The sequence below is a fragment of the Fomitiporia mediterranea genome (genome assembly GCF_000271605.1).
Source record: "Fomitiporia mediterranea MF3/22 unplaced genomic scaffold FOMMEscaffold_4, whole genome shotgun sequence".
NCBI lineage: Eukaryota > Fungi > Basidiomycota > Agaricomycetes > Hymenochaetales > Hymenochaetaceae > Fomitiporia > Fomitiporia mediterranea.
This window is the reverse complement of record NW_006760389.1, coordinates 708,212-723,625: the sequence shown is the minus strand read 5'-3', so window position 1 is coordinate 723,625 and position 15,414 is coordinate 708,212. Positions and strand designations below refer to the sequence as shown.

The window sequence follows — 15,414 nt, the reverse complement described above, 5'->3', positions numbered from 1 at the left end:
AATAACCTGGACCTACAGCTGAATGCCACAATCAACAGATGGATTGCTAGAATCCTACTGTTCAACTTTGAGTTCCAACACATTCCAGCCCTACAGTTTGCTTGTACTGACAGACTGTCTTGACATCCACACACTAAAGCTGACCCAGAAGAAGAAGATGACTTTAAGGAATGGATTGACCAAGCTTACACCTTCTGTTACAGTTCTGTGTTCACTGTTCCAAACAATACCAAACCTTCTGAGACATTTCCAACAACTGATTGTACACATGCTAGAGAATATTGTCTCAGACAAGTCAAGACCTTCCTGGAAACATGCCTCTGACTGCCCAGGATGGAAAATCACAAATTCACCACCTTTGTTTGCTATGCAACCACTTTCTTTGTCAAGAACAGCTGACTGTGGCAGAAAACCCAGAACAGCAACCACCAACTTGTAATAGAACCCAACCAACAATAGAATCTTGTCAAGACTGTGTATAACAATCTTGGACATAAAGGAGTCTACTCTGTCCAGGCTAGACTTCTTGACTGCTTCTGGTGGCCTAGCCTTGGACCTGACATCAAGTACTACATCTGCACCTGCCACAAATACCAACTCTGTCAGACAACTCAAATCCTAATCCCTCCCAGTGTTCTGAAGATTGCCTCATTATTTGCAAAGGTACACATTGACACTAAGTTCATACTGAAAGCGGGAGGGTTCTAATACATTGTTCACACTCAATGTACACTCTCTGGCTACCCCAAGTTCTACTTACTCTGTTCCAAAACTGGACAAAGCATCAGACGATTCATTTTTGAAGATATTCTCTGTCAATTTAGTGTGTGCCCAGAACTCGTTACTGACAACAGAACCCTGTTTGTTGCTGCACTAGATTGGCTTCACAACCAATACCACATCAATCACATCTGTATTAGCACATACAACTCTCAAGCTAATAGTATTATTGAACACTGCCACTTTGACATACAGGAAGCCCTTATGAAGGCTGCTGAAGGGAATGAACTACAATGGTATGAACACACACATTCTGTCTTTTGGTTGGATCGGATCACAATCCATTGCACAACTAGCATGTCCCCTTATTTTATTGTCCATAACATTGAACCACTTCTCCCATTTGATATCACAGAAGCAATGTATCTTACTCCAGCACCAGACAAACTCATGACAACAACAGAACTCATTACAACTCAAGCATGTCAACTACAGAAACGTCTGGCCAACCTTTAAGCTATCACAGAATGCATCCATGTGGACTAGATCACTTTGCTCCAACAATTTGAAGAAACACACAAACACTCAATCAAAGATTTTAACTTTGAACCCAGTTGACTAGTCCTCATACACAACTCCAAATCACAAATGGATCTTGGATGAAAAACCAAGCCACACTATCTTGGACTGTACATAGTAGTCTGTTGTACACAAGGAGGATCCTATATTGTAGCTGAACTTGATGGATCAGTCTCCTGTCTTTGTATTACAGCATTCTGCTTGGTTCTGTACTTTGCCCACACTACACTCTCAATTCTAGTTACATGTCTTGTTGAAAACTTCAGTCTAGCTGATGAAATTAACAACACTGACAACCTGCCACTGTCAGACAAGCCTTCCAAGGACTCCAACTCCAACTAAAGGCCAATTGTGGCCAACCACCATAGACCTATGCATTCCTTACTTTCTTGAATTTGCCTTTTTCTATTAACCCCTTATAATATTCTAGACAATGTTCCAATCCCATTCTACTCTATCTTCTGTTTTTCTTTAATTTTGCTTTTAACTAATTGTAGATTATAGTTAGACTTACACTTTGAACCTGTATGGTTTTCCCTGTAGTATGTTTTTTCCCACTGGGTTTTTTGTACACAGGTTTTCGTCCAGCAGCCCTTAGACCACTTTTGCATTTCTTTAGTCACAACAGTCTCAAAGTCATGTACTGAGAGCTTTGTTCTGTTCTGTTCTGTTCTGTTCTGTTCTTGTTCTGTTCTCACACTGTTCTTGTTCTATTTTGGTTCTGTTTTTGTTCTGTTTCTTTTTTGGTTTTGTTCTGTGCTTGTTCCATTCTTGTTCTGTTCTCATTCCATTAGTTTGTCTTACTTTCAGTATACATATAGCCTTGCCTCTGTTGTTTACCTATCAATACTGAGTCACTCTTATTACCTTACAATTATCACACTTGTGCTTTAGTAACATCACACATTGTTATGAATATACAGAAAATACTATTCAAAACTATAGAGGGGGGATTATATTTGGCTGCTTCTACAGGCAGCTTTTACATTGACTGTCTCACCTATGCTAGTTCAGTTGTTCCAAACAGAACGTCTAATTCTGTCCATCCTTCTGTCTATCCTTCCAACACCTTGCCTTCATGCCCATCCTAGCCTATAGCTACTCTATGTCCCATATTGTTGTATCTAACATTGCACAATAGGTAGCCACCTGCCTTCTAAGGACACAAAGCTTGCATTTGAGCTCCAGATCCTCTCAGAACTCACTGTTGTCTGACAAGTGTTCTGAGAGTTCACCTAGAAGAAAATTGTCTTCAAAAGCTATCAGTATTGATCTTGGAACAACTTACCCAGATCCTCCAGACACACCCTCAACAGCCCAGCCACAGGGTACAGGTTTGTCACTATTGTCCTCCCCTGCCTCAACTATACATCCCTTACTACCTTACTAGTCTTTGCAAGAGAGTAACAGATCTTGCTCTTCTTGCATGCCAAGCATGCAATTGTCTCACTATACTCTTAAATGTATACTACATACTAACAGATACAGCTGTTACACCTCCAACTTGTCAAAAGTGTCAGGCTACTGTCTAGCACTGACTCTGGCACTAGAGAACTGTTCTAGAACCACAACTTGACCTGCCCATTTTCAACCTCCTCTGCTACCCAGTCTGTCTTGTGGAAGTCTGATATGTACAACACAGAATGCCTCCTGCCCAAATATATGTAATCTGTATCTAGATCAAGTGACTAGTAGTAGTCAGTTGAATCATTAATAAGTAAAGAAGGGACTACATACTGCTCAAGTTGTCCTCCTCATCATTCTGACAGCCTGGTTACACTCCTTGCTACTCACAAAGGAGTGTGTCCAACCTCTTGTTATCCAGTGTTTGATCCTACTTGTGTGCTCAGTACACAGACAACTCATACTCTAGCTTGGAACCTAGCAGAATGTCTGGTTCACCCATAGGAGCACCTGTCTCAGCATCCTGGACAGTGTGCCTAACCATATTAGACAGCCTCAGAACTACAACCTCTACTACCTACTTTGTTGGAGGAGCAATGCTTAGTTTGTCAACAGCTATAGCATCTTCATACTCTTGAAGTGGTTTGCCAATCAGAGCATCCTTACAGTTACTATACTCTGTATTGATTTGTAACACCCATGTTTTGAGTTGAAGCATGAGCTACTGTAGTGTAGCAAGCACAAAGCTGGCCTGCATACTTGATACAGTGAGTGTATCCTAATCTGACTGTACTGTCTTGTCAGAAGACCTAGAGACAATACAATGTCCAAGAACTTACCTACAACTGTACCAGTTCTGCCCTCTACTCCATTACTACTGATAGCCAATCCACTGTCCTTACACACTGTAGCAACTCCTGTATCCTTTAGACAAGGGCCCACACTCAGTTGTAGACCTGATTCACTTCTTACAACAACAACATGGTTGAAGAAGAAGGACAAACTCAAAAAGAAGCAGAAGATTGAAACATAAAGTGCACCAGTTTGCAAATCTACACCCTCAGGTGTGACTGGGGACAGTCACATTCTAAAACACCTGGGAGATGTCACACTCACACAACATGTATGTTCCAATATGTTCTGATTAGAAGGGCTCAGTTGCATCAAAGTTGTATCATCCTCATGTCAGCAATCCTTCAATTACATCATCATTGCCCACACAATAGTCTTGGTCACTCAACTTGGACTAGTTGGGTTCCAGACTCTAGTTCTGATTCACAAAGGCAAGACTCTGAGCCTTCAGACAGCTGGTTGATCAATACAAAGGGGACTCAGATCCAGAGTCCTGGATAGGTTGATACAAAGGAGACAGTAGTGGATTTGTTCACAAAGGACTAGTAGCTACAAAGGACTCATAATTTCTATAAATACTCTCATATAATTTGTACTTTCCAGCAATCAAGTTACTCTCTACTACAACTCTTAGTGTGTAGTTTGACAGTCTCATCAGTTAAACATTCCATCTTGCCTTGTCTTGTCTTGTATTGCCTTGTTCTGAAGTGCAGCTTTGTTGTTCCACACTACTCTTGTCTTGTTAATCATCACCTTCAGAACTTGTACATTCTGCTCAGATCTACCTATTCCTTCTCACTCTTGACCCCTCTCAGTGTCTGTACCTTGCAGACTCAACTGACCTCTTCTACCTCAACTGGTACTAGAGATCAACACTATAGACTATATGTATACTGACTCTTACTACTACCCTTCCTTACTTCATCATTCCATTCCTTTGACCACCCCTTCATTCTTTGTTCATTCTATAGTCTCTTACCCTTTGTCCATCCCTTCATTCTTTGTACCTTTATCTTTGACATTCCTTTCTTTCATTCTTTGTGACTTATCATTCTTAGTGGCTCATGCTCCCTGAGTACTCTTGTGTAGTTTAGTATATATAGGTGTATGAGATCAGACTGGTCCTGTAGTCTTGATCTTGTCTACTCTAGGTAGTCCTGTACTCTTAGGCTCACTCTATATACTCTACTCTTGTCTCACTCTCTCTCTCTGCCTGTTCTGCAAGTTCTGACTATGTTCTAGTGCTTGTGTTCTGTATTTCTGTTGTGTAGGATAGTTGTAGCCTGGGTCCCCTTGCTGAGCCTTTGGGTCCCCTCTATACTGTTGCTGACACTATAGTGTATAGTACACTGAAGCATTCAAGATGATAATTATAGTATATATAGTTATACATATACTATAGAGGGGGAAATCATAATTACTAAGACAATAATTTCAAAGTGTTACATTTGTAGAGAGTAAGATAAAAGTGTAGTAACAATGTAGATATGAGTAGAGAGTGTAAGACTTATAACCTGTTAGTGTGTTAAGGTTGCAAAGTTCTCTAAATGATAGGAAACATTTGTTCATAGGTTTATACACTACTTACAATAATACTAAGAGTAAGTCATACTTATAGTATGTAAGTGTTAATACAAGTTGACTGTATGTATCTGTTCAATATGTTAATAATAAGCTTCATTGTCTATAGATTAAAGTATTATATACTATATACTATCAGATGTCTCAGATGTCTTAAATATCTTAGATGACATGTCTTAGTAATAGTATATACTTGTAAGATGTTTGTATAATATAAGACATATAATACATTTATCTAAAATAAAGGTTAACAAGTGCCTTAGTATAGTTTAGTATATATACATGTATAAGATCAGACTAGTCTTATAGTCTTAATCTTGTCTACTCTAGATAGTCCTGTACTCTTAGCCTCACCCTATATACCTTACTCTTGTCTCACTCTACTCTTGTGTCTGAACCACAAGTTCTGCTCATTCTGATACTTACATTCTAGTACTAACATCTCTGTATCTCTGTTGTGTAGAATAGTTGTAGCCTAAGTCCTCTTACTGAGCCTTTGAGTCCTCTCTATACTGTTACTAACACATGTCTGTACAGGGTACAGTTGTAAAAATACAACTGTTTTTTACATACTGTATACAACTGTACACTTATAAATACAAATTTAATATTATATTAATAATAATAAATTGTTAATACTTTAAAATTGTTAAAAAGGCCTATTATGACTCTACATATATGTCCTAATTGAATTAGCACTTACTGTACCTATTTTCATCAATATATTTAGTAATCTGAAATATAATTTGTATGAAGTAATAAAAGAGAGTCACATAATTAACTATTTTGAGAAGATAAATAATATGATATTAATACTTTGACCTCAAAATTAGCTATATTTAGTGTTTTTATGTATAAAAGGTATATTATAAGGTATAAAAAAGAAAGAATTATAAATTGTACTGTATATGTTATTAACACTGAAATCTTCTTTAAATGTTTGTATTCTGTATACTACTATATACTACTGTATTTGGCCTACAGAGATACAGGATACAGTCTGTTTTATACAAGCCATATTTGGCATCTTAAAGCCTAGTACAAGTACAGATTGTACTATGACTGAAACAGGTTGTAACTGTACTGTACAGTACAATTCAGATTCCTACTCACATTCTTAGTAAGAAAGAATAGTTATAAAGAACTCAATGTTACAATAATGTACTTCTAAAATACTAGAGATCTGACAGTCAGCTAGTGTATTAATATTCAAGTATAGTAAATACTATACTAGAATGCTTAAAAAGAGAAATGTGTTCTACTACCTTTCTTGAATTATAGTTATACATCTTACTAATCAACTGTATCTAGCAAGAAAAGGATATTTATTCTTAATACTAAGCTGTACCATTTTGTAACAAGATAATAAGTCTGGAAGCCATGTGTATTACATATATATACATGAAAAATATTGTAAAGTGTCTCTGAAGGTAAGCAATTGACACTCATGACTAGTGAATTGAAGCCAATGCTACACTGAGACACAGAACAGTTAACAGAATAGAATTGATAAGACAAGACAAGGAGTATGCAAGACATTAAATAGGAGAGTATTACGTAATCAAGTGGCTGGTGAAACTGCAAGGTTACACTTTCCTATATTCTGAAGAAAAAATACAGGGGAGAAGGAAAGAGTTTGAAAAAAGGAAAGCTGTTGTGAGGTTAGATAAGTATGTAAAAGAAAGTAAAAGGAAACAGGGGTGAGGAAGGATATTTTAAGGGGTATCAAGGGATCAAAGATGTTCTTCCCAAGAATCAAGAGCTACACAGTCTTCAAGTTCTCTCCTAGGTATCCACAGGTCATTGTCTGGCCCATAGCTGTGCTAACATACCAAGTACTGAACTCTGCAACCTCTTTTACATTAATCAAGGATTCTTTCAACTTCCCATTCTTTGAAACCTTGCTCTGTAAGAACAGGCAGAGGCCAAGGAAGTTTGCAATTAGGGTATAGTTGTGTGTTGTTAGAGTGATATTGTTTGAGTTGAGAAGCATGGAAGGTAGTGAATTTATTACAAGTGTTTGGTAGGTCCAACTGGTATGTGGAGTGTTCAGGAAATGCCCTGGTAATTAGGTATTTACTATTGTAGTGTAGCATGAATTTTGCAACCCTGTTATCTCCTTGTTGTGTGTAATCCTGTTAGTAATGGAAGGTTGAGAGTATGACAAAATTGTCCACTTGATAACTGTCCTTGTGATTGCATTTAGAATCTGTATATAATGCTTGATTAACCTTAGCTAATACTAAGGCATCTCTTGCATCAGTGACATCAGTCTCTAGTTGTTAGAAAAGGGCTCAAGCCTGCACATCTTCAGGCAAGCTTTCAATGTTAGGTTTGAGAGGTAGGAGTGGTGGGATTATGTGAGGGGATTGACCCATGCATAACTGAAAGGGGGAGTACCCTATAGAGGCATTCTTTGAATTCATAAGTTTGAAGTGGACTCAAGGGAGAGTATGGACCCATCCCTTCTACTGACAATCCACATAGAAGCAAAGGGCCTGGATGATAGTCTTATTAGTATGCTTGGAGAGGCCATCCATTTGTGGATGATATGCTGTGAACATCTTAAGTTTCACTCCAGACATGGTATGTAATGTATGCCAGAATTTTGAAGTGAAAAGGTGGTCCTGATCAGAAATAATGTGAAGTAGAAGTCCATTTTCATAATACCAGGTATTAAAGAAAAGTTGTACAAAGTCTTCCAGGGTTTGAGACATTGAAACAATCAGTATCATACTAAGAACTGTACATTACATACAGACAATCACAGCAATCAATTCTGAACACCCATGTGACTCATAGAAGCCTACTCTGAGAACACCCAACTATTCTGTATTACAAGCATTTGCAAACAGAACTGCAAGAGTGTACAGTCTCAGAATTGGCTTACACACATTGTTTTCTCCACAGGATGTACAGATCACATACTTATTACAGGCTCAGAACACAAGTTGTGTCACAGCAAGTGGCTCAGCAAACTATTACATCATTATTGCCTGGATCAAAGTACTGCAATCTTCCAATCAGATAGGACATTGGGGCAATCAAAGTGTTGATCTTAGGAGACCACCAGAAATCTTGAAACTCTCTACACTTTGTCTGTACCAATCAGATGATAACAGTATGAGAACCTTCTACTTCTTTCAATGTAAATCTTGCTTTTCCCTTTTGCATAACATTTCCTGTAGCTAGAATGTAGACTACTTAAATTTTCCTTATACATTTTCACCCCATTTTCTTCTAACCTCTAGCAAAAGGTTCTCTTATTTGTTCTTGTATATTTTGTTATTTTTCTCTTGTTCAGTCATAGCATTTCCCTGTTAGTACTATGCTTTTCTGGAACTCAGAAAACTATAAATACAGCTACTCATGTACTAGAAAAAAAAAAAAAGGGAGATAGTTCACCCATCAATTTAGCTCTTGTCTCTTGTCTCAAAGTCCTCTAGCATGAGGCATAGTCTTAGTCTTTGTTGTTTTCTGTATCAGATCATTTGTTGTGTACTTTACAAAGTGTACTTTCTGTTATTCACATTACTCTTCCAAGGTTGCACCTGTGCCAGAAGAACTCACACCCATTCAGAACCACTCTAGTCTCCTAAGACTCATGGTTTAGCTCCCCCCTCAAACTTAACGAATCACCTGTGATCTTCTCTTAGACACTTCACAGGAGTTTCATCTGGAGCCTACTATGAGGGGGTAATATTGGATTCTGTACTTCTAGTGTTTAGACTATTAGATGTTTTGCAGCATAATTGGATTCTAGCAGATCTGTGTGTTCTGCTCAATATGGGTACTAGTGCTGACTGTGACTGAGTTGACCTAAGCCCACAGGCTGGTGTCTGAGAAACCTGTTCAGGATGCTGAGAACTGTTAGAACTTGTATTGTTTAACTATGGAAGCAGAAACCTTAGGAACACTATCAGAACAGCAGAGCACTCGAGTCAGTAACAAAGAGGAGGAAGAAGAAGACCTTGTAGCAACATCACTCAATCCCCAAGTAATCAATTTCCAAATTTGCAACAAACTACTGTATTTCATGTCCCCAGAATTGTGTACAGAATTGCTAGCTACCCTATGACTTTCCCAAATCACATCAACATCACAACTGACTGTAACTGGCACACTGTGTTGCAGAAGAGCACAGTTGTCTCTACAGGAAACAGAGACAGTCCAGCAGCCAGTATCTTCACTCACACTAGCAACCAGTGTATTGTTAGCAACACAGCTCCAATTACAGTAACAGTAACTTGTAAGTGATGTGTGACTACTTTAGCAACTATAAGTAAACACACAAATTCTATTGCAACCAAGACTGGCAGTACAGCCAATGGCCACATTGAACATTCTGAAGCTGCCTTGTTGTAGAGCATGTAATACACTGTCCTTTGACAGAACCAAGCCCTGAGAATTGTAGAGGTATTTTGCAGACATGGAAAGTCTTACAAACAAATGTAACATAGCTGGAGCAGATATCATTCTGCTTACAATAAAGTATGTGCCTGTAGAAGTGGAGGATTTGTAGGATAATACAGATAAAATGTCTTAGGATACATTTAAGACAGGAGTAATCATGTATTACCTGAGTCTCAAGACAGGAGCACAATATGCTAGAAGTGACTTGGATACTGTAGTATAGAAATGGGCAGAGAGAGGAATTACAAATAGGGACAATTTGGGAACATACCACTGAGAGTTTACACTCATAGTAACCTATTTGACAACTAACAATAAGCTGTCACCAGAGGAATCTTGCTGTGTTTTTCTACATGTGTTCTATAGAGTAATCACAGAAAAGCTGACACAGAAGTTAGAAATCAAGTATCCAGACCATAAGGACAGACTTGTGTACAATATTGTACAAGTTGTAACTGTAGTAGGGTTGATCCTTAAGGGATTTACACTCACAGCAGTTAGTAGATCAGATACACTTACAAGTCAGTCTGTAATTCTGGTCAAACAGGAAGAAGTTAATTTGACAAGCATTGTGGAAGTGCTTCAGAGTCTGCAATTGCAAGTAGAGTCAATGAAGCAAGGCCCAAGATCAGGAGGAGGAGGATACAGTAGAGGTTCAGGTAGAGGATCAGGAAACAGAAGTTGTGTGTTTTGTAGAGAATCTGGACATTTTATACACAGTTGCTCAAAAGTGTTGGAATACATTATAAACAGGAAGTGTACACAGAGCCCAGACAATAAAATTATCATGGCTAACAGAAATGCCATTTCTAGGATAGGGCAGACCTTGAAGGAAAAGGTTGATAGCCACTTTCTGTTGTTACAAATGTACTCTGTTAGTTTCATAAAGGCTGTACTAGTTATAGTACACAGTCTAGGAGCTCCTGTACTAGTTACAATGGTAGAGGTTGATGAAGAAGAAGAGGAGGAGGTGGAGAACCTTGTAGAGCTTAAAAGGCTTGAAGTAATACTTGGAGAAGCCTGTAAGAAGGTTGTAGAACAATTGAAAGCAAAGGATACAAAGGGGAAGGGAAAGCAAGGGTGTGATTACAAAGTAGCAAAACCTGCAGATATCAGACCAGTGCTAGCAAGTACACAGTAAGACACAACTAGGACAAAGGAGTACCTGTACTACTACATTACACTAATTGAGGACCCAGAAATAGCTGGAAGAGTTTTAGATCACAGCTTGGACCAGGAAGTGTGTATTACACAGTAGGAGTTGCTTGTATTGTCTCTAGAGCTTCAGAAGAAGACTTGCAAATTAGTAACATTAAGGTGCTGAACAGATAGAAACACTACATTCTACAGTAGAGAACTGCCTGTTGTAGGATCAAACAATAGTGTGCTACAGTAGTATTGTAACATGTTGGCAGAAGTTAACTATTTGCTTCTACTCTGTACACTTGAGACAATAGTAGACAGAAAAATTGAGGTAGATTGTGTGCTGGACCAGGGATTAAGTGTAAACATAGTTTGAGCTGACATATAGGAAGCATTAAAGATTCTGTTGGATTGTAATATGACTGTTATGCTTGAAACAGCAGACACTGGTTGGGGATTGACTGTAGGACAGATTCTGAGGTTGCAACTCTCTATAGGAATGCTTCACATAGATATTACAGTACAAGTTGTGTAGAAAGCTCTATTCAGAATCTTGCTAGGTAGACTGTTCTTTACAACTACAGAATGTGAAACCAAAGATTTTGCAAATAGGGAGCAGCACATAACACTTCAGGACCTGAATGATCTATTAAGGAGGTGGTCTCTGTCCACCAGAGTGAGAGTACTGTAATACAAGCTAGAGACAGATTTTTGAGAAGTGTCAAGGAACCAGAAACACTACAATTCCAGGGAGATGTGTATATGACAAGCAGATTGGGAACAAACAAGTAGAAGAGTAATAGTAAGGTGATCATTCTATACAGAGGAAGAGGCAAAGGAAGTAGGGTAAATGTAATACAGGATTCTAGTCAGGGATTGCAAGTCACAGAATCATGGATGATAGAGGTAGCAGAGTTACAGAAGTCAGTAATTCTTAATACACTGGATGACAAACTCAACACAGTTTTGTGGGCTTACAAGAAAGTTGCAAATAAGGTGCACCCTATACTCAGAGTACTTCCAGAGGAGTTCTGTATAGTCAGACAACAACACCCCAATCCCCTAGCTGGGATGCTTATATTACTGACAATACTACAGCCCTTCATACCTACCAGCCAACTTACAGAAGAACAGATGCAAGCAATTAGAGAATTGTGATCAGGATTCCTATAGCTGGAAGAATGGAAGCTTGCAGAGAACCTATTAATGCTACAGTCTGAAGCATTTGTGTAGACAGAAGAGGAGCAAGGAACATTAGACCCTACATATTTTGATCCTATTCAAATTCCAACTGTAGAGCATGTACCATGGGTAGAGAAAAGTATTCTGATTACACACAGAATTGAGAAGAGGGTGATTGAGTTGTTGAAGGAGAAGTTGTGTAACAGAGTAATAAAACTGTTGAATTCCTTGTATTGATCCTAATGGTTTTGTGTCACAAAGAAAGACAGAGAATCCTTGTAATTTATTATTGATTTGCAGAGGTTAAACACAGTTACAATAAAGGATGTAGCAGTTCTGCCAAACATGGAACTAATTGTGGAAAGTTGTAGAGGTTGAGTATGCTATACACAACTCGATTTGCATATTACATTTGATTAGAGGATTTTGGATGAGTGGTCTAGAGATCTGACAATGTTCTAAACACCTCTAGGAATGTTTTGCTTGACAGTGTTGCTAATAGGTTACACCAACTCAGTACAGATTTTGCATAATGACTTAGTGTTTATTCTTTACAATGAGATTCTGGATGTTACAAACCTATACACAGACAATGTTCTGGTAATTGGACCCTGCTCAAAATATGAGAAAGTAGACAGAACAGAGGAAACACTTCCTGAGAATGAGGGAATACAGAAGTTTGTATACAAGTATCTAATGGATGTAAACTGGATTTTGCAGAGAGTGAAAGCTGTAGGAGGGACATTTTCTGGGAAGAAGATGACACTTTGTAACAAATCTGCAATATTTGTTGAGTATAAGCTAATGTATTTGGGGAGAGAGGCTGAAGAATCACAAATACAGAAGGTTAGGGATTGGCTGCCTTGCAAGAGTGTTACAGAAGTACAGGGATTTCTTAGAACAGTAGGAGTGCTTTGTGTTTTTATTCAAAATTACACAAAGTTAGCACAACTACTCAATTGACTCACACAAAAGAACTTGATATTTAATTAGAATGACAAAGCACAGAAATCTATGGACACACTCAAGGAAGCAGTTTTACATTGCCTTACACTAACACTAATCAACTATGAGTCAGAGTATCCAGTAGTCTTGGTAGTAGATTTGTCTATCATTAGAGTAGGATAGTATATTGGTCAGGAGCACCCAGATTGCAAACAGAGAATAAATTGATTTGGATTGATTAACTGGAATGTAATACAAGCACAATATTTGCAAGCAAAAATAGAGCTGTTCAGACTTTATTGTGCACTTCACACATTACACATATATCTCATAGGCATTAAGAAATTAATTGTGGAAATGGACACTTTATACATAAAGGGAATGATTAATAAGCCTGACCTACAGCCTAATACTACAATCAATTGCTGGATAGCCAGTATTTTGCTATTTGATTTTGAGTTCTGCCACATTCCTGCATCAGACTTTAAGTGTATGGACAGATTATCACAATGCTGAGCAGCACCTGAAGACCCCCCAGACAACAAAACCTATGAAGACTGGATTGACAAGTCATACAGATTTTACACAGCAGAAATAGAATCTATGTAACACAGACATTAGCTGGAGATTTGCAGGTCTACAGAACACAAAGCTTTGTTAGTCAAGTGTGTAGAAACACAGTCCCAGGTTTCAAATGCAATGTGCTAGGAGACACACAATAACATTATTGACAAATCATTTCAAGTAAACAAGGACACACTACAGGCAAGACATTCTGGCAGACTGTAACATAGATTATTCCCAGAAGTCATTGTTCTGAAAGGGAACTGGAATTGGATACATTGAGATAGACTAGAATGACCCAATCCAGAATGCAGAAGAGTGGAAGATAAAACAGACAAAGGACTACAGGAGTGGGAACCTGGAGGAGAGTCTTGCAGAGTTGTGGGAACTAAGGAGGTAGAGGGAGCAGATGACAAAGCAGAGGGTGACAATCTAGAGCTGATAAGGGTTGTGTACAGTATCTACAGTAACAAGACTGAGGGTTTGGAGGCAACAGTAGAACGATTCCTACAATCACCAACTGCTGAAAGGTAAGAAGCAAGACTGAAGGCTGTGAAAGAGTATCTTGGCTTGCTCTGCAAACCAAGTAGAATCACAGACACTGATTTTCCAACATTTATACAATATACTGTACAGTTCTTTGTACAGAACAACAAGATTTAGTGTTGAGGTCCTGAAGGAAAGTATTAGATTGTGCTGGATAAGGACAGGAGATGGGTGTTAGTTAGGATAGCACACAAAGACTTAGGACACAAGGGAATCTTTGTAGTACAAGCCTGTTTACTGGATCAGTTCTAGTAGTCATCTCTTACAAAAGACATTAAGTACTTCATTAGGACTTGTCATGTATGTCAGACTCAGCAGATGTAACAAGTGCTGATTCTACCAAGTATTCTGGAGATTGTGCTGCTTTTCCAAAAGATCCACATAGATACAAAGGTTATGCTGAAAGCAGGAAGATTCTAATATATTGTGCACACACACTGTTTGTTATCAGGGTATCCAGAGTTTTGCATACTTTACACAGAGAACAGAAGGACAATAGGACAGTTCATCTTTGAGAAACTTCTATACTAATACAGGGCATGTCCTAAGCTTGTAACAGACAATGGAACACCTTATGTTACAGTGCTGGACTATTTGCAAGAACAGTACCACATCAATCATATTTGGATTTCCATGTATAACTCCTGTGTGAACAGAATTATTGAGCAGAAACACTTGGATGTACAGGAAGCAATTATAAAGACAGTAGGAGACAATATTGGACATTAGTATAAGTACACACATTCTGTGTTCTGGGCAGAGCAGATTACAATTCAGAAAGTAACTGGATATTCTCCTTATTACCTTGTTTATAGAGTAGAGCCAATATTACTGTTTGACCTGAACAAGGCAATGTATTTGGTTCCACCCAAAGGATTACTACTAACAACAGAGGAACTGATAGTAATATGAGTGTAACAATTGTAGAAGAGACCAGACAACCTTATGCAAATGATGGAATGTGTATGGAAAGCCTGCAAAAGATACACAAAGCATTTTGCAGAAGTCAATCATAATCAGATCAAGGATTACAACTTTGCTCCAGGTGTACTAGTACTAATCTGCAATTCAAAAGTGAGTAACAACTTAGGACAAAAGATGAAACTGTAATACCTTGGACTGTTCATAGTGGTGCAAAGAACAAAAGGAAACACATATGTTGTAGCAGAACTGGATAGAGTAGTGGCCAAGTTATGTATTGTAGCATTTTACTTAATTCTGTATTTTCTGTGTTCATGTTTAACAGTTTCTATCTTGTGTCTCATTGATACAGCAGAACTAATGCTGGAAGACACAGAGCCACACAGGACTAGTTGCAAGGATACAGATGATCTAGACAACTGTGCTTCAGATGCTATGCTTAAAGTAGAACCAAGTGGAGAAGTCACAGACTCCTAATCTGAGAATGTGCAATTTTTCAATATACCCTCCTAGTCTTGTACAGGAAACTAAAACATAGGGGTCAATTCCCTACTAACTGTTAAG

The 15,414-nt window shown here is 38.3% G+C and overlaps 1 protein-coding gene across 1 annotated transcript; it reads left to right on the top strand.

The window, feature by feature from the left end:
- Window positions 1-465: 465 nt before the first annotated feature.
- Window positions 466-1,236, top strand: FOMMEDRAFT_80258 (uncharacterized protein; the record flags this gene model as incomplete). The annotated part of the gene is made up of 2 exons (XM_007264477.1): window positions 466-701; window positions 825-1,236. Coding segments are annotated over 2 exons (648 nt in total), but the record flags the coding sequence as incomplete, so codon positions are not given.
- Between the last annotated feature and the right edge of the window lie 14,178 nt (window positions 1,237-15,414).